The following is a 19,636-nucleotide window of genomic DNA, read 5'->3' on the forward strand; positions in this document are numbered from 1 at the left end:
CCGAGCCGCTGGAGCTGCCGCTGGAGCTGGGAGGTGCGCCCCAGCCCCTCTTCCTTGGCCTTGTGTTCCTGCCGGCCGCTCGGGCCCCTCGGCTCGCTACAGCTGAGTCGCTGAGATCGGGATTGCTGTCATGTCTCTGCTGCGTTTTTATGATACTTATACAGGCAGCATTAAAGTGATTTTAAAACATAGCCTTTGCATTAATAGCGCTATTAAAGCAATTACTGCATGTAAGCAGTTCTTTATTAAAGCAGTTATTGAAAAGATGTTTAACGTTTCCATTCTCTAATGTTACTTTTTTAAAAAGCACGTTTATTGTACTACTTTTATTATTCAAACTTTACTAATACAGATTTCTAGTATTAAAAATTACTAATGCCTGGGAGAGGCAGGAGGCTGCGGGGTCACCTCAAGACACGCTGTGTCCTGATCTGCTCTGCTGCCCCCTGACCCCGGGTGGAATTAAGCAAAGGCAAAAATTTCATAATGTTATTACATAAGTCAAGGAAAATTACCCTCACAGCTGAAATAAGCACAGAGTTGTCAAGCCCCCAGTTTCATGGTCTTCCACCCTTGCTGAAATGTGGTAATTTTTTTGGCTGGGAGTGAGGGTTGTGTTTGTTTAAAATAGCTAAATCCAGCATGGTTTGCGATAAGCCTTGCTGAAAATAATCTGCCTGGCACAGGTGAATAATCAAACACATGTTTTCAGATGAAGCAACGCTGAAGGGAATTGATGCAAGTAATGCCCTGGTCCTGCCAGCAAAAAAAGCAAAGAAGAAAAAAGTAGCCAGAGTTGTGCAACAACAGAAGAAGCCCTTAAGCAAGAAGCAGAAGAAAAATCTGCAGAAAATTTTAGAACAGAAGGAAAAGAAAAAAGAGGTACATTGCAGCTTGCTGCTAACTCCAGCTTTGTGACTGCTGTTAAAATGATAATGTTAATACCAGCGTTTGGGCAAGGTTGATGTTAAGCATCTGCAGAGGTTTGCTTTGCGTCGAAACACCGGCAATCCCCAACACGGGATGCAATGGCCCATTCCTGGCATGAAAAAACAGAGCTGGGGTGAGGTCTCTGCGTACCAGCCAGTGGGTTTTGGGGTGCGAATTGTCTGGGGTGTGTCAAGGATGTGCAGATGGTGAAGAGTTTATGTTACAACAGCATTAACCATCCCTTTGCTGGGTGTTTTGGCAAAAAAATGCTACCACCCCTGGACTCCTGAGTGTATCTAGTGGGGAAAAACATTCCCCTCCCTCTCAGTGGATCGGGTGTTGCAGGAACGCATCCGTTCTGGATCCTGGGTCCTGTTCTTTCTTTGACCCTGCCCGAGTAGGTGCGTGTTGTGACGTACATCTCTGGCAGAGTAAATGATGTTACATTTTAAAAGCATTGTCACAGATTGTGTGAGAAGATTTGTCCTGCTGCAAAATGCCAAACTTCATGCACCTCTAACTCTTCAGAAGCACTGGCTGCAGCAATATTTATTTCCAGCTCTTGTATATTTTCTGTATGCAAATAGAGCTTTTCTGTCTTTGTAGAAGCTTTCCGGGCAAAATTTCTCTTGGTTTTCATGGCTGAATAATGGTTTTGCCAAACTATTTTTGGAGGTAGCTTTAAACTGTGGCTGTCTGACCTCCTGCCAGCGCTGTGTCCCACATGAGGGAGTTGAAGGAAGCTTCCATTGCTCCAGACCTCCAGCATTTTAGTCCAAATCCATTTCCTTTGCTGCTGTTTGAAGGGTGCAGCTGAGCTTTTCATTGCAGCGATGAAGGGTCAGGTCTGCATTTCTATTTTTGCTCCAGTGCAGGACTGAAATCTTCATCAGGGAGGACTGACCTCATAGCAGCAGGAACGTCTTTTCAGGTTCACAGCAAGATTTGCCATAGGATACCCTTTAGAGCTCAAGAACAAATCTTGAAATGAAATTATTTCCTGGTGAAAATACGCACTGACTTTGGCTGTTTTTCCCAAATAGCGAGCCGAGTTGCTGAGCAAGCTGAACGAGGTCCAAGCCTCTGAGGCGGAAATGAAGCTTCTGTACACCACTTCCAAATTGGGTATTGGGGAGCGCATGTATCAGACAAAAAGGTAAAGCATTATTTGGAAAGAACCATTCTGGTTTATCACTGTGGTTGAAAACTTGGCAACCTACTTCGCTTTTTTTGATTTAGTTGTTTTTCTTCCTAGTGCATACAGGTTCTTCAGAATGGATGGAGTTAAATAATTTTCTATTTCTATCTGATAATATGGTATTTATTTTCTTGTTTGAATGACATCCTCTGGAGAGGATGAAAATAACTTGGCCTTCCCTTTCATAAGGGATGAGTTGTGTGACAGTTACCCCTGCATATTCTTACAAATTATGCTAAACTACATAACTGTTGGATAAACGTTAACTTTTTTATTGTATTGGAAAACATTGGCTGATGTGGTCCTTGGCAACTGGATTTATCGAGAGCTGCATTTTGGCAGAAGTTGAAATAAACGACAAAGATGTCTTCTGAAGAAATGAGTATCAGCATGGAGTGTGTTTAGGTTTGAATGCAGCAATTTGTACAGGTCAGGCAAGGCTTTACCTATCAGAGTTGTAAAAATCTCCAGGAATGGGAGATCTTTGGAGAGCTGGGTTAACCTGTCTGGATAACGTCTTCTCGTGTTGCTCTACATCCAAGCTGTAGAAGTTTTTCCTATTTGAGTAAAGCCTGAAAAAAACTTTTGGTGATGCGACTTTTCTGGTTGGTGTGGAAGATGTGCCTGGCTTGAGTTCTGGAACACTGACCAAAATGTTCACATGTTGGTGTTTTGTTCTAGGGTGATACAGGATCCAGGGACTGCTCTACCTGAAAAGATCAGGAGCATCAGTGGTGCAAACAAGAGAAGACACAGCTCAGATTCAGAATCGGAGCCTGAGGAAGGACCCAGTAGCTCTGAGGAGGAGAAGGAAGAGCTGAAACAAGAAACTGGCAAGTCCTCAGCCAGCGATTTGAATGCTGCAGAAAAGCCAGAGGAGGGCGTGAAGAAGGTGGTGGCCAACCAGCAGCCGGCTGGTCCCAGCGTACCAGTTTGCCAGGCAGCCTCCAACAAAGCACCTCGCAAGCCGGCGGTTTTCATTCCGGTGGACAGGTCTCCTGAGATCCAGGTGAGGCTCTGAGAGCCTGGAAATGCTCATCAAGGGGGTTGGAAGTTACGGTGCCTTCCATCAGGTGAGGTCACTGCGGCGCCGCGGCGTTCCCTTGGGTGTCCTGCTGATCCTGCGAGGCAGCAGCGTGCACTTGGGGTCCTCGTCCTGGCAAGTTGTACACGCACACGTCCAGGCTTTAAGCCTGTCTAATCTAGCAGAAAGAAAACTAGTTTTGTTTTAGGATATAGGCATTTGTCTCTAGTTTTAAATATAGAATCTATTAGCAGTCTTTTGTCATTCTTTGCTGGGAAATCTTGTTAAGTCACTTTTAGCTCCCCATTATGCTGGGTTTTACGCTGGATCGTTTTACTCTGCTGTAGGTAGGGCGTTCTGCAGAAATGGGAAAGGCTCTGCATGTGTCTGAGCAGACGAGACAGAGCTGTGAAACTAGTTTTTCCTTGAAGTGCTCTATTAATGAACTCTAGGGACTCTGAAGTTTCATGAATTAAAGTGCAGGGCTTGCCAGCCGCTTTCTGGGAAGCTGTTCTGATGACTCCAGTTCTTGGACACACTGGTGTGATATTAGCTGGTTTAGAGCTTTCTGAACCACAAAGCTTGCAGAATTCCTTTTTGTGGGTTTTATAATCTGAGGAAGGTAGCAGTTTTCAGTCCCAGGGCAAACAGAAAGGGAGCGAGAGACAAAACAATGCAACTAAAATAGATGGTTTATATTATTTAGGAAGCAAGACTGAAGCTTCCAATCCTTGCCGAAGAGCAAATCATCATGGAGGCCATTAGTGAGAATCCCATTGTGATCATATGTGGAGAGACGGGAAGCGGTAAAACCACACAAGTACCTCAGTTTCTCTATGAAGCTGGCTATGCCAGGTACGAGTCGTCTTTTAGATGTAGCAAGTGTAATGAGAAAAATTCAAGCTGAGCTCAGTCACTTCTGATTTTGTTTCTGTTCTTCTCATATGGCTGAACTGAACCTGGCCTTTTCTGCACAGTGGCAGTGGCCATAAAAATCCAGAGGGGATAAGACTGACTTGCAAAAGTCTCTCCTCATAAGCAATCTTTTGAAACATCTAAGGGAAAAATTTCCTTCAGAACCACCGGCCTGTTTTCTCAAAGGGGCGTTATTGTCTGCTATCTCTGCTTTATCGTCTGCCTGTCTCACATAGTTTAACCTCTGCTTACACATGTTTGGTTTTACCTTTGCAAGAAGATGTTCATTTTTCTTAAGAACATCTTTGAAAATAGCTGTGGCTCATCTAGTGCTATTGGTAACATTTATAAGCTTGGGCACCTCATAAGATGCTTCTTGCCAGCGGCGTCAAGATGCATCCAGCTGCTGCTGCCCCAGCCTGAGTTTCTCCTGAAATGGACTTTGTCACCGGAGGGGTGACAGAGTCCAGGGGGACTGGAGTTCAGTGAGCTGCAATTAGAGACAACATTTGGGGCAAAAATTCCTGAGAGACATGCGTCTTCAGATCGATACACATATGACAGAAGGGTAATCCCAAACCTTCCTTGCTGTCTTTCTTTTCTGACTGTAACTGAAGGTGATACGGTGTGAGTGATACTACTTAATTTAGAACCATTGTGCAGAAATTCTGTTGTCAGCTAAGTGTTTCTCTCTTTAAAACAAGCAGCCAAACAACCTCTCCTCTTCTTTCCTTCACCCCTTTAGTTCAAACAGTGCTATTGGGATCACCGAGCCTCGGCGTGTGGCTGCGGTGTCCATGTCCCAGCGCGTCGCTAAGGAAATGAACTTGTCACACAGGTGAGGAGAAAAAAAACCTGAGACCTTGCTAGGAAGATAACGCTGAGATGCTCTGTGTATGTCACAGACTGAAATCAAGACTTGCATGTTGTTTGTTTAGTCTTTGGTGAAGAACTGTGGGAAAGTTTCTTATAAACCCCTCTGTGGGGCTTCTAGAAAAAAAATCTATGCAGATTTGCTGCTACTCATGGTTGTAAGTTGCTTTTTAGAGAGAGCTTTGTGGAGATAGCGTGTGGGAAGTGGTGCTAGTTTGTCTCCATATGAGAAAGCATCCCATAACAGTGAAATAATTCAAAATGGCATTGCTGTATATCGCAGCTTCCAGCATTTCGTGTGTGCTAGGCTCTGGGGAGCTGCTGGTGTGCTTTTGGTCTTGTCTTGGCATCAAGTCTTAATTTAGTTAGACTGAAGGCTGCCTCCTGGTGTGAACGTGAATTCTCTGTTTCTCCCCATGCTTTTTCTTGTGGCTATCCTGGTATTTCGTCACAGAGAGGTTTCATACCAAATCCGATATGAAGGCAATGTTAGCGATGAAACACAAATCAAGTTCATGACGGATGGTGTGCTGCTGAAAGAAATTCAGAAGGTAAGTTGCTGTCCTCAGTATTATAAAAAGGAAAATATTCTGTATAGCTGGAAAAAGAGGCCCGTTGCTTTGTGTGGATTTGTCACCAACCTTTCAAAGCAAAATACCTTTCAGCACCAGAGATGTATTTCATTTCATCTCAACCCTTTATATTCCTGCCCAAGTCTGTAAACGTTAGGTTATCTCACTGTGTAAAGTGAGAGCAAGGAAGAGAGTCTTGGGAACTAAGCTGCTTTGTGTAGGGTAAGTGTGTTAAATTCTGCTCAAATATGTGAGAAGCTACAGCCAAGAGGATGGGGTGTTTGTGTAGCTGTAGGTTGTCTTGACTTAAAGGTGGCCTTGGGTGAGGCTTCGTGTGATAAAATCCATCTCTCTTCTCAGGACTTTCTGCTTTCAAAGTACAAAGTCGTCATTATTGATGAAGCCCATGAAAGGAGTATGTACACAGATATCTTGATAGGCCTCTTGTCTCGCATCGTGCCTCTTCGTGAAAAGGTGAGAGAAGAAGTATTTCTGTATTAGATGCAGGTGTGCCGGGGTGGGGGTGGGGGGGATGTTAGACATGAAGAGTCTCTGTGATGTGGAATTTGATGGAAATCTGATGGAAACCATGAAATAACACTCAGATGATGCGTTTGTCTTTCCATATGATCTAAGAAGCACAGAGCCTGCAAAAAGGGGAAAAATAGTACATATCAGTACCAAAAGATAATTTTTCATTCGATATCCAACTAATTTTAGACATAAAGTGCCACAAGACGCATGTAGTAATTAAAATTAGCAGCCTGTTAGAAAGCAAGGTGCTAAGTGTTGCACTGGAGGAGACGTTTTGGGGCTGACATCATGAAGTGTTTGGTTCTGCCTGCTGCTGGGGGCTGGTGGGCTGCAGGGCAGTGCTGGGCATCTGATTTTGTTCCACGTACACATGGAGAGAGAAGGGAGTGGTTTAGAGGCAGGCCGCTGTCAGCATCAGGATTGCCAGTGTGTTTTCAGACACGTCGCATTTGAAGTCGTGCGTATCCTCCGTCACTTGACATGGTGGTTTTGTTGTCTTGGATTTTGAGTGCTTTGGTGCAGAAACTCGTGTCCCGTCCTGCTGATAGCTCTGGGTTTGTGCCACTTAACCTGCCGCGTGCTCTCAGTCACAGAGTAACATCCTTGTGTCCCTGCAGAAGGGGCTGCCACTGAAGCTGATCATCATGTCGGCTACCCTTCGTGTTGAAGATTTCACTGATAACAACAGGCTGTTTTCTGTGACACCTCCTGTTATTCAGGTATCATTCTCCTCGCTGGGATCTGCGTCAGATGGAACGGCTGAAATACAGTGAGGGCTTCCTTTAGAAAGCCAATTAAAAAATAGGGGCACTCTAATCTTTCCAGCTGGTGCTGAAATCTTTCAGATATCAATTTTAAAATAGTTATTTTGTTTAGACTATTGTTTCTTTTGGGACTTGGTGTTTTTCTTTCTGCTTTTATCAGAAAACTGCCCTTGCAGAATCAGATTATCTTGAAAAACTCTTTTTAAGTTACAGTTCAGGAGAGCTAGAAAGCCTCAGTCTGAGTTGATGATCTGAAAGAGGGAAAAGTTTTGGTTTCTAGCTTGGTTTTGTGGTGTTCAGGCTAAACAATACTGATAACTTCTGAGGGTCTGGTGTTTCGTAGGTTACCAAACCCAGGAGCTGAATAGAAATACAGGGTGACCTTTTCTAGTTCCCCCATGAAAGCTGTAGTGTTTGTGCTGGAGTTACGACAGCAAACAAACCTCTTTTTTTGTATTTGTATTTGTATCTCTAGGTAGATGCAAGACAATTCCCTGTAACTGTTCATTTTAACAAGAAAACTCCCCTAGATGACTATAGTGGGGAATGCTTCAGAAAGGTGTGTAAAATCCATCGAATGTTGCCCCCAGGTAAGGCCACTGCTGAGAACCTCTCAAATTCTTTACACTTAACATGTCTAAAGTTTTCTGTTGGTTTTTTTTTTTTTCTGAGGGGGAGGTTTTTGGGTTGGGGTGAGGCTTTTTTGTAAAGTTGAACACGGGACTGCAGTGATGTATCATGTGCTTTTACTCAGGTTTCTCTTGTGAAAATTACCCTTCAATTAAATCATAGTACATTAGCACATGCCTCAAGGGATTAGTAGAAGACAGATGCAGTCAGACACCCTGTTTCTCTGTGTTACTTCACAGTGTATTTGACCTGTCTTTTATCAAGAACAAGATCTGAAGTTTTCCAAGGTGAAATGCCTATGCTGAGGTTGAGAGTGATTTCTTCTCTTGCAGGTGGGATTTTGGTGTTTTTAACAGGCCAGGCAGAAGTTCACTCTCTCTGTAGAAGGCTAAGGAAAGCCTTTCCATTCCAGAAAAACAACCCTGCAGGTAATGCTATAGAATAGAGAGCTGTTAAACTTTGAATTTATCCCACCAAGTGAGCTTGCTTTGCACCTAAAAATAAAGAGCTTTTATTTTAAACACCAAAAAACCAAGGGTTGAGGAGAGGGCTCGTTGTGGATGATTTTGATGACTGATTGTTAAGTTTGTGCTGTTTTGAGTTTGGGGAAGAGGTTTCTGTGTGTGATGCCTTCCAGTTCCCCAGAATCCATTGCATTTCTTCATTTACTCTGTTGGTTGTGAATTACAGTGGAAATGCAGCTGCTTGTTGGTGACTGTTTATTTTCGGGATAGTGGAATTTCCCAAGATGAGTTTAGAAAGTCGAATTCTAATATAGCTCAGCTAATCATCTCCTAAACCTCAAGGCATACAGCTGCTGAGTGTGCTGCTGTTGATCCTCTGTATGGTTCCTAAATGGAATTATGTTAAACTTGTGTGTCATCCCTGTCCCCTCTGCCTTCAGTGTGACTATTTGCTTCTTTTCACACTGTGACACTTTTTGAATCCTCAGAAAGACAGGAGTGAGACCAGACTCTTCCCACGACCTTTTCCAAGAGGAAAGAATGCTCAGCTAACAGTAATTCCACTGGCTGTTTTTGTAGGAGGAGATGATGACAAAGAAGAATCAGTGGAAGAAATCAGAAAATTTAAGAAATCGAGGAGGCGGAAGAAAGTTATGGTAATGTGTGATGGCTAGAATTCCTCCAAGAGACAGGAAGGAGCAGGTACCTCCCTGCAAAACAGTACTCCTGTGTAGCTGTGTTTCTCACCAGGCTGTTTTAGACTTGCATGAAGCCTTGTAGCCTACATGTGTCCCCTCAGGAAATCCAGTAATACTGCCTGCACTGATAACTGCTGTGGTATGGGCAGCAGGGCTGAAATGTGTCCCTGGGCTTTGTCGGCAGGAGATTGATTTCGGTTGAGTACTGACCATTGAAACATTAATTGAAGTTGTTTCAGACTTGCTGGCTCCAGGGCTGCACCTCATCTTGCCATTTGTTACCCAAAATTGGGACTGATGCATCTGTGACGAAGGGTAGCGTTTGGCTTCCACCCAAGTCCTACATGTGCTTTGTTAGCAGGAGATCTTGATGCTACAGATATACTGTCCACTGACATTGGATCCTGGTAGCTGAAGGGGCCTGAAGTAAAGAAATTTGACCCTTTCCCACTGCCCTCCAAGTGAAGAAGCTTGGCTTGGCACAAAACACTGTTTAAAATACTTGGGTTATTCCCCCCTGACTCTCTAACTCTCACAGTTACCAAATGCTGAACCTCAGCCTTAAAATACAAATTAAATCTCTCAATCCCTGTGTCACCTTCAGATTAACAAATGTTTGGAGTAAGTGCTCAGCTTCGCTTTCAAAGCAATAAAAAGTGCTGTTTGTGTCCCCTCCTTAATGCTCTGTGGTCGTCTTTTGTGTTTCTCAGGCACTCCCCAAAATTGATCTGGACAATTACTCTGTTGTTCCAGTGGATGAAGGAGATGAAGACAGAGACGCTGAAACTGATGATGATATTGCAGGGTCTGATATCGACCTTGATTTAGGAGATGGAGACTCAGAAGAAGGTTTGGCACTTACAAAATATAAATTCCACATCCTGTCACCTGTGAAATGTGCAACAGAAGCTAGTTGTCTTTTGATAAACTGGTGTGATAACACAGCAGACCTGTGTCGTGGAAAAGCTATTAAGGTTTTCCAGGTTTTCCAGCTTCAGCTTTGTTCCAAATACTTCACTGGCTTGAAATGAAGTGGTGGTTTTGAAGACATTGTTGGGACTGAGCCTGGAAGTTGACTTACCACATATTTAACACTATAGGTTTGTTTCTTCACAGATGAGAAATCTGATTCATCCCTTCCACTCTACGTGCTCCCGCTCTATTCTTTGCTGGCACCAGAGAAACAAGCAAAGGTAAAGGATTTATTGTCACAATGAGTAAATGGTTTTTATAGATACGTGTGATCATTGTCTAAAGCCACATGTGCTTTGAGAGTTAAAATTTCTCTCTTGCACTGTCCCATCAGTGGGCAGACTGGAGTGGCCCAGTGGCCAGGTTGGGCTGGGATCTCCCCAATGTGCCAGTTCAGCAGCTTTGGAGAGATGGCAAGTGACATTCCTGCAGCCTGGAGGTGGCAACAGCATGTCTAAATACAACTCAGCACTGGTGTGTCTGCTCCACCTGGACCCTCTGTGGATGTTCCTGAGGGATTAACTGAGCTGGATAGAGAGCTCCAGAGCTAGAGACAAAGAAGTCTTTGGTCTCACTCTTGGGTTTCACCGTCAGTGCCATGTGCATTGTCATCCCTTCACAACCCATCCACGTTGACTGCCTGTCTTTTTTCCATTGTTGGCATTGCACTTCACATGCCCATCTGTTTCTCGTAGGTATTCGGGGCTCCTCCTCCTGGCACAAGACTCTGTGTTGTAGCCACCAATGTGGCTGAAACATCGCTTACCATCCCGGGCATCAAATACGTGGTTGATTGTGGAAAGGTCAAGAAACGTTTCTACGACAAAATTACTGGGGTTTCGTCTTTCAGAGTCACCTGGATATCTCAAGCTTCAGCTAACCAGCGGGCAGGTCGGGCTGGCCGGACAGAACCAGGGCACTGTTACAGGTTAGTACTGCCCTGGAGAGGCAAGGTTAGGAGAAACAAAAAGCCCAGCCAGTGTCAGTGTGAATTTGACAGCTTCCCTCATCTTGCTGCCCCTTTGTCCTGGTTTTGGCCGGGATAGAGTTAAATTTCCTTTAGCTGAGAGGGAGCACAGCTGCAGGGCTGGGTCCTGACACCCTTTCACAAGGACCTAGTGCTGCTTGAAGCATTTTGATTTTGTCTGCTCTTCATTCAAATAGGAGAGGTGAAGCCAACCATGAACTGTCACTGATGATGTTGTTTGACAGCTTGGCTTCTCAGGGGCCTTTTTCTTGGTGAAAACCCTTATTTTGGTAGCCAGATTAGCATGGATTCCACTCCAAGCCAAGTCAGCTTTTTGTGAATAAGGCAATATGCCCCAAGCATGTAAATAATTACACGGTTATGTACGTAGTACCCCCAGCTGCCTTTTTTTTAACATCCCTTGCCAAGTTTTCATGCACATCTTTGGAGTTAAGATTTCTTTTAAGTCTCTAAGCAGTACTTCTGGTCCACTAGGTTATACTCTTCAGCAGTCTTCATGGACTTTGAGAAATTTTCTGCTCCAGAAATAACAAAGCGACCAGTAGAAGACTTGATTCTGCAAATGAAGGCATTAAATATAGAAAAGGTGAGGTGTAAATTGGCTTGGTACTACAGTGCTCATTAAAGCTGTTGCCCCTGGGAGCCAGAAACAAACACAGATGTCTTTTATCATCATTGCTTGAGGTTGTACCTTGTGTTAGAAATCGGGATCCTGGCACTTGATTTTGGTTCTGCACATTGTAGAGGCTGGTATGATTTCCACCAGGCCTTAACAGACATGTTTGTTCAGGTAATAAGAGCTTTCTTATATTCTTAGGAGTGAGAAAAACCCTGCCCAAGCAGGGGTTGTGTTTTGGAGGTACTTGATCACTTTCTGAAAGCACAAAAAGTTAGACCTTAAAGCAGCCTGTCCTAGGCGGTGCCTGCAGTCGGTGGCAGCTAAGGGTGATGCTGGCATTCCTGTTTCCTGATGTTTTTTGTTCTAATTTCCTTCTGTTTCCTCCCATTGTATGTCCTTTCCTCTTGCTCCTGGCAAACATCCTAAATGTTTTTCTTTTGTGCATGTAACCAGATGGGAGGGTTTCGCTCCCCTGCAGGACTTCTTACTGCATTCAGGCTCTGTTTTTCAGTGAGAGCCATGTCAGTGATGTACTGAGAGGCCTTTTCTCTCCGTGTCTGTAGGTAATCAACTTCCCGTTCCCAACGCCACCTCCAACAGAAGCACTTGCAGCAGCTGAGGAGTTGCTGATAGCCCTGGGTGCCTTGAAGGAACCCCCAGTGATGGGAAGGTAACGTCTGTGGTCCCCCACAAATTTCCTCTCTGCACTGCTGCTCGGCCTCCACTACGGAGGCAGTGGCACTGCTGTCCTGCTTGCTTTTCCATCTCAGCCCTTGCATCTGAGGGTGTGTGCTTTTGTACAGAGACTGGCATAATTTTAACAGTCTGTTTCACCCGTGTTTGTTTTACTGAACCTGGGTGTGTTTGAGCAGGGAAAGACTGAGGACTGTACCATGCAGGGCGGGTGGCAACTTCATTAGGAAGAGGAATCTTTCCCCAGCCTTTGCGACCAGCACATAAAATCTGAGAAAACACACAAAATGAATTGGGCTGTCAAACCCAGAAACACAAACTTGTGCTAATGCAGAAGTGACTTCATTTTTTTTCTCTTCTTCCCGCAGGCTGACGCAGCAGCGGGCAGCAAAGCTGAGTTGCCCTATTAGTCCCCTGGGCAGAATAATGGCCACTTTCCCTGTAGCCCCCCGCTATGCAAAGATGTTGGCCTTAAGCAGGCAGCACGACTGCCTGCCGTACACCATTACCATAGTGTCTGCCATGACTGTCCGGGAGCTTTTCGAAGAGTTTGACAGGCGAGTGAGTTAGCCTGACATCCTACTCACAGGATGCCACACCTTGTCACAGCTGATGCCTCTTACATTGAGGCCCCTCTGCATGTAAGCACAATACTCATTTATGCTGTTTTGTGTTTCTTTTAGGCCAGCAGTAAGTGAGGAAGAGACAGCAAAACTCAAGGGGAAGAAATCAAGGCTTTTACAGATGCAAAAGATCTGGGCTGGGCAGGGGCCGATGCAGATGCTAGGAGACCTCATGGTGATGTTAGGTATTGCAGACAGCGATTTCCCTGTGCTGTTAACTTCATTCTGTTCTCCCTGTCACCCTGAGATCTCTCGGCTTTATACAACCACAAGCATCCTCGTGCTGTAGGACTGAGTCCAGCAGTGCATTTTCTAGGCTGTTCTCTGGGCAGCCTGCCAGCGTCCCACGCTGAGGAGAAGTGGGAGCTGCGATGTGCACGTGTTGACTGTGACAGTACTGTCCCACAGTTGGTTTAATTAGAGCTGATCAGCTAAGTGGTTTCCTCTGCCTCACTGTTCACTTCTAGGAGCAGTGGGGGCCTGTGAATATGCTGGGTGTACCCGTAAATTCTGTGAAGAAAATGGGCTCCGATACAAAGCCATGCTGGAAATCAGGCGTTTGAGAGGGCAGCTGACAACAGCAGGTAAGTGGGTTTTGAGAGGAATTGCCATGTTTATTCTCTTTTGGGGGGTGACAAATCAGCTAGCTTGTTTGTTGCAACCTTTTTATTTCTATTAAATCTTAACTTTCCTTTTTTCCCTGCAGTGAACTCAGTCTGCGCTGATGCTGGTCTCTATGTTGATCCAAAGATGAAGCCCCCAACAGAAGCTCAAGCAACTTTCTTGAGACAGATTGTGCTGGCAGGGCTGGGAGATCACGTTGCCCGAAGGGTTCAGGCAGAAGAGCTTCTGGATGACAAATGGAAAAATGCCTACAAGGTAAACAGCTTGATTTGACTGAATTCCTCTTCCCCTGTGTGGCAGAAAGACACTCCTGTGCAAAGCCTGGGCTTCTGACTGGGTGCAGCATCGGTGCTGTGTGTGCTGGCTTTCTACAACTTCTCTCCGTAGAATTTATGTTTCCAGTGTTGCAATTTCCCAGTTCTCACATAGGAATTGTTAAGAAGTAGCATTAGCCCATCTTATAAAGTGCTTGATGTCTCCAGAGAAGGCGAAGCAGAAAATTACGGGGTTATTAAAAACCTCCATCACTTAAGGAAACCATATAAATGTACATCTTGGAGAGACTTGAAATTAGATGCAGTCAAGAAATTGGATTGCCAGTAACTCATATTACTCTGCTTCGATTTTTTGTGCTTTCTTAAAGACTGCTCTCCTGGATGACCCAGTGTTCATCCATCCAAGCTCAGTCCTCTTCAAACAACTCCCAGAGTTTGTGGTGTATCAAGAAATTGTTGAGACTACAAAAATGTATATGAAAGGTGAGTGCTGCTGTCCCTACTGGCTCTGCAGGTATGGTGAGGAATGCAGAAATGCCTTGGCAGAATGTTTCCCTTGCTGTGGTGACGGAGTGCTCTCCTTACAGAGTGGTCATGCCTGCTGGGAGTTGGGTCCTTACGCTTTCTAGATCTGGATCAGGGGGAAAAATTGCCCTGGTTTATTCTTTGTCAAGCAGAACTGGCTGGAGCAAAGCTCAGCTTCTGAAATAGCTGCTCTGCAGCAGCTCTGTCAGCAATAGCTACCTAGTGCTGGTCTCTGAACAGAAGAACGTAAAAAAAGTTGATTTGAAAAATGAGATACAAGTAAATCCCTGGAGGTGAGATCCTGCCCATGTGCTGTACTCACGGGAGTGCTGGTGACTGGCAGCCCTTGGCAGCAAGCCTGCATTCAGGTGTGTGTTTTCCCTTCCTAAGGTGTGTCTGCAGTCGAACCTGAGTGGATTCCTGCCCTGTTGCCTCCGTACTGCCACTTTGGAAAGCCTCTGGAAAATCCTCCTCCATCTTACTGCCCTGAAACAGGCCGGATTCGATGTCACAGACCGAGTGTCTTTTGTAAGTGTCTTGAAAAGTGTCACTTGGTAGATTTGTCCGAGAGCTGCTCCATAGTTACTGTAATGCTGCTTTTAACAAGACTGTCAGTAAATCAGAAAGGTCAGGCTCAGCTTGGACTGTTTAAAGAGCTTAACAGTGGTTTGAGTAGCTCCGTGGGATTCATAGCATTTAGATACCGGCATGTTCCCATTAGCATGGGCATTTTGTGCCTATCTGCTCCCCCTGTGAAGGAGCAAGGCTGGCTGGGTGGTGGCAGGATCCTCTCCACTTCTCTTAGCACCTCTGTTGTCATATCTCCCGTGGAAATGTAGCCTCCTCTTTGAGCATTTAGGAGACTCACCGTGACCTTTCTTTCCAGATCGAGTTAGCTGGCAGCTCCCTGCTGTGGAAGTTGATTACCCAGAAGGTATTGATCGCTACAAATACTTTGCCAGGTTCCTGCTAGAAGGAAAGGTGAGTGTGTTCCAGCTGCCTTACTTCCTTGATGTGACCGATAAGTTTTGAGCCCTGTTTCTTGGAGGAGTTGAGCCTTGTGGCTTCTTTTTTTTTATGTGCGTGCCCATTCCTCATAACTGGCTGGTGGCTGGAGGAGTATGCTGCAGTTGATGGGGTGGGGAAGATATCTTTAAAATATGAAACAGCATGAAAATCAGCATTTGGATGAAAGAGACCCCCAAATTTAAGTCTTGTTTTTGGAGAGGAAAAAAGCTATATAGCTCATGTCGTTGTCCATTTTGACACACGAGTCATCTAGTCATCTGTCATGGAGACATGGATGGGAGAGAGGTGGTAATAGAGGATATAGAATGGGCGCCCATAGTAGTCCAAGTTAATTGATGATTGTCTCCACAGAACAATTAATTTACCTTGTTCATTATGTACTTGTTATAACAAATCTTCCAGGTCATTGAAAACTTGAGTTCTTACAGCCGGTGTCTGCTGTCCAGTCCCCTCATAATGCTGAAGACATGGTCCAAGTAAGCTGTTGAAAACAAACTGAAGTTTGTTTTTTCCACTGAACACTTTTAACTTCCTTTCAAGTTAAAAAAATTCAGTGCTGGGAAGGGTGTTCTAGATAGTGATCTTGGCAGTAGCTGCAGGGAGAGGAAAATGAGTTTTCTTACCAAGAAAAACCGTGTCTCAAGAGAATCGGGCGATTTTAAAGGCAGTGTGGAGGAACACACACAACCTGCTGGTCACACTGACCTCTGCGGGCTGCTTCATACAAATTAATTGCTCATACATGTAAGAAACTGTCAGATGAGCACTACTACTTTCGTTGCTTTCCTTTGCAGTTTGGCCAATTATTCTGTCCTAATTTTTTTCAAAAACATGTTTCCACAGAGCATGTTTTTCATGTGGTTTTGATGACATTTATAGAACTGCGACACTCAAAGGACTGTTTGCTATTGCTTCCCTTGCTGTTCTCCTGGTGTCTGCTCTTGTTTGCCAAAATAACCTTTCTATGAGTTTTCCTGGAGTTGATAGGTGCAAGGATTTTGAAAGACTTTCTTAAAAGTGGCTGATGTTAACTGAGGGTCCTACGATTACAAAGTGTTTTCCTGTTGTAGTCAATTCAGAGTTCAGCATGAGACCTATGGATTCCTTTTTGCTTTGCTGTGTGTTACGCAGCTGCGTAGCAGACAACTTCATGCTGTCAGCAAGAAGAGCTGCTGCTGCTACATTTAACAACAAAAAAGTTATGGTAGGGGGAAGAAACTACTAGTGAACTTTCTTGAGCGAATGACATCTCTGTATCCAGAGGTCGTGTGTTTCTACATCTATATTTAGCCTTTTAAAAATACTAAGAGTATGAATTCAGAAAGGTAACCTCAATGCTATAACGCTTTGCTGAGCTGTGCTAGTGAACACTGTTTTACTGCACCGTTTTATTTTGGACTGATTTAGACTTCAGCCCAGGACAGAATCCCTCCTGCAGGCTCTAGTTGCAGAAAATTGTGACAATCGTGATGCTTTACTGGCTGCGTGGAAGAAAAATCCTAAATGTAAGTGTTCTGCTTGCTTTATTAGTTATGCCAGTGCAGACTTGGTACTACCTTGAGCACTGTTGAGTTAGAATTTTATAAGTGGATTATTTCATTTGATAAGCTCCAAATATTTGCTGTTTTCTAACCAGAAACAGTAATGCTCTGTGTTTGGTTCTTGTGAAAAAATGGAGTTTCTTGTACTTTAGAAAGCAACATTTATTTGTATTTTAAGAATTTTTTTCTGGAGTTCTAACCACAGTTAAAATGTTTGGTTTGGGCTTTTGGAAAGTTAGACTGTAATGAAACTGTCAGTGCATACAGGAAATTTTTTTTTTCCATGTAAAATGAATTTTGTTCAGTATTAGGGTACCAGATAATAAGAGTTCTTTACAGAAGGAGCAGCAAAGTGATGCAGTGATGGTTTTCACAGTAATTCTCCCACACTTGGTTCACAGTGGTGGAAAGTTAGTTCTTGCTCTCAGCCTGGGAGCAGGGTGACGCCACAGCAAAACCGCTCCAGTCCCTCGCTCCCGTTGCCGTCTAATCGCTCTGCTCTTTCATTCCAGATTTGCTCACAGCCTATTGTCAGTGGATCCCCGAAGCTATGCATGATGATCTAGCCAAGAAGTGGCCACCAGTAACACTGTGAAGTGCTTGACTCTGTTCTTGATGGGCTCCTTTTCTCCAAGATGTTTCTAGAGCTTGGATTTCCTTGGAAATCTGATGACACGGATGAACTTGCTTAATTGTTAATGATACCTTTTTGTAAGTGAACTGGGTGTTATTCTGGTTTTCTGGGAAGCCTTCTGGGAACACAGAATCACTACCAGCTCTTTTGCTGGTATTTCGTGATACTAATGTTTGGATAGTTTTATCCATTGTACTTTACAGATTTTTTTTTTTTACACGAAGTTTCTCTTTGGACTATATTAGTCATATGGACTATAATAAATATGTATAGTTCTTGGTTTGGATGGGAGAACTGTTTTCTATGTGGGATGCTGCAATAAGCAGAATTTCAGACCTTTGTGGACCGTTCCTCATGTGTGACTGCAGATCCAAACACAGACTGAGCCTTTGATCCTCGTGGTGGGTTGACCTTTGTAGCAGCTAAAATAATGAGTCAGAGTGTTCTTTTTTCTTTCTGCAGGCAGGGCCTTTATTCTTACAATAGTACATAATTATCCTCTGGTTAAAGCTCTTACTTCAGAATTAGCAAATCAGCAATTAGACAGCTATCTACCTTTTCTCCTATCAACACAAGACCACTCTAACATGCGCTATGCAGACTGATCACCTGCTCGTTCACGCAGCGGTAACGTCTCACAGTTCAGGACTTTTCCACAGCTCAGTGTTGCAGCTGTCCATTGTTTTTTCCCTGCCACCTTGGCAAAACTCAGCAGCTTCTTATCTTTCTCCCAAGGCCTGTTTCTCATCAAAGCCTTGCTGCTTGTCAGGGGCTGTGCAGGGCTGACAGGCCGCTGTCGAATTGCCTCTCTCCCACAGACCTTGGCCAGCAGCACACAGCCGCTCGCTTCCTCCCTGTCCCTCTGGCAGCCCAGGAGGTGCAGAAGTGAGAAAACTCGTGGGTTGAGATGAAGTTAGTTTAATTAGTGAAGGGAAGGAAACAAAGAAGAAAAAAGAATCCAAACGATGCACAGGCAATCGCTCGCCACCTTCCGCCATGATGAGCAGTTGGTACCCAAACATGACATTATAGGGCACACGCTGTCCCTTTGGCTTGGCTCAGCTCTCCTGGTTGTGTCCCCTCCCAGCCTCTTGCTGACCCCCAGGGGAAGCAGAGGGGGGAAAAAGAGAAAGCCTTGACACCGTGCAAGCACTGCTCAGCAACAGCCAAAACACTGGTGTGTTATCAGCACTGTTTTAGTCACAAATCCCAAACACAGCAGCATATGAGCTGCTATGAAGAAATCAACCCCAGCCCAGCCAGAGCCAGCACAATCCTCATATCCCTTGTCCTGCTTCTCTAGGGGTTTGCCATGAGTTCAGAGTATCCATTAATCTTGCTTTAAATATTTTTTTTTCCAATCTCTCATACCTGGCTTGGTGCTGCAAGCACTTGGTTCTCCTTGAGCTTTCGCACTGCCACATGGTTTGCCAGTACTATTTTGTGTAGTCCAGTGCTCCTGTGCCACCCCGCGTTTCACGGGCTGGAGCACTTTTGGGAATGCAGCAGCTTGTAGGAAACAGAGCAGATTTTTAAGCACGCCATCTGCTCATTTTGCAGCAAGAAATTTTGGTAGTCCGGGAAAAAAATGCACAGCTATAGTTTACCTTCCCTTTCACCTAATCTTTTACCTCCTTGGTAAACCCTGTGTTTACACTGTGTTCATTTGCTGTTGCTTCTAACAGTGGTAGGAGGAGGTGAGGGCAGTGACCCTCCTGTCCCCACTTTCTGGAGGAAGCTGGTGTCACCCAAGCACAGAAAAGTCTGGATGTCTGCACCCACTGCTCCCACCTCTCCCATGCGCTGCAGAGGCTCCAGGCCAGGATACAAGCGTTAAAAATATGCTGATGAAACATCAGCTTTTGTTTTCAAGCAAGAAGGAAAACACGCTGTTGTAGCTGTGTGTTTATCACCAATGCTGTGGAGCCATAGTGGTTGGGGCTAACCACAGGCAGGAGGGTGCTGGGAGCTCTTGGCTGCGCTCCTTCCTCTAGGAAGCAGCAGAGAATCATCTCGGTTGGAAAAGACCTTGAAGATCATCATCCAGCCCAACTGTTAACCTCACCCTGACCGTTCCTAACTACACCAGATCCCTCAGCACTGTGTTTTGCAGCAGAAGTTTGCAAACTATGGTTATGGGAGGGAAGGAGAAAAAAAAAGAAAAAAAGGGAAGACATCGAGACTACTTAAAAATTACGGCTCCTTTGGAGAGCTAGGTGAGAGAAAGCAAAAACCAGCGATTTCACGGAGCGGGGGAAAAAAAACAAGTGGAGATGCCGGGGATTGAACCCGGGGCCTCATACATGCAAAGCATGCGCTCTACCACTGAGCTACATCCCCTCGCTGCACCGAGGCTGCCCGCGCAGCGCCTACACCCGGACCGCGGGACGCTCCGCGCACCACCGCACTGCACCGCACCGCACCGCTCCGCGCAACACCGCACTGCACCGCACCGCACCGCTCCGCAACGCACCGCCCTGCGCACCACCGCACTGCACCGCACCGCACCGC

General features: G+C 45.0%; 1 protein-coding gene and 1 non-coding gene across 2 annotated transcripts; one reads left to right on the forward strand and one right to left on the reverse strand.

Annotated features, from left to right (window-relative positions):
- The first annotated feature begins 61 nt into the window (after positions 1-61).
- On the forward strand, positions 62-17,451 carry DHX37 (DEAH-box helicase 37). Its single transcript, XM_026859675.1, has 27 exons — positions 62-230; positions 713-882; positions 1,974-2,086; positions 2,810-3,137; positions 3,859-4,007; positions 4,813-4,905; positions 5,395-5,491; positions 5,873-5,986; positions 6,664-6,765; positions 7,286-7,400; positions 7,773-7,868; positions 8,484-8,560; positions 9,313-9,451; positions 9,719-9,795; positions 10,270-10,502; positions 11,037-11,148; positions 11,745-11,851; positions 12,243-12,431; positions 12,558-12,682; positions 12,965-13,081; positions 13,204-13,376; positions 13,765-13,879; positions 14,312-14,449; positions 14,808-14,902; positions 15,353-15,426; positions 16,358-16,455; positions 17,004-17,451. Exons 1-27 carry the CDS (start codon positions 131-133, stop codon positions 17,084-17,086), a joined length of 3,429 nt encoding a protein of 1,142 aa, XP_026715476.1. The 5' UTR covers positions 62-130; the 3' UTR covers positions 17,087-17,451.
- Positions 17,452-19,393: 1,942 nt separating this feature from the next.
- Positions 19,394-19,465, reverse strand: TRNAA-UGC. The gene has a single exon. It is a non-coding gene; the product is annotated as a tRNA-Ala (tRNA).
- Positions 19,466-19,636: the final 171 nt, after the last annotated feature.

Source organism: Athene cunicularia, assembly GCF_003259725.1.
Source record: "Athene cunicularia isolate RWA chromosome 15 unlocalized genomic scaffold, athCun1 chr15_part1, whole genome shotgun sequence".
In the NCBI taxonomy this organism is placed as follows: Eukaryota; Metazoa; Chordata; class Aves; order Strigiformes; family Strigidae; genus Athene; species Athene cunicularia.

Bases quoted from the DNA above. Each gene is read 5' to 3' on its own strand.
- DHX37 (XM_026859675.1), top strand. From the start codon at position 131: ATGTCTCTGCTGCGTTTTTATGATACTTATACAGGCAGCATTAAAGTG. The intron at 7,869-8,483 runs GTAATGCTATAG...CTGTTTTTGTAG, and splicing joins CCAGAAAAACAACCCTGCAG to GAGGAGATGATGACAAAGAA. The intron at 13,880-14,311 runs GTGAGTGCTGCT...TCCCTTCCTAAG, and splicing joins TACAAAAATGTATATGAAAG to GTGTGTCTGCAGTCGAACCT.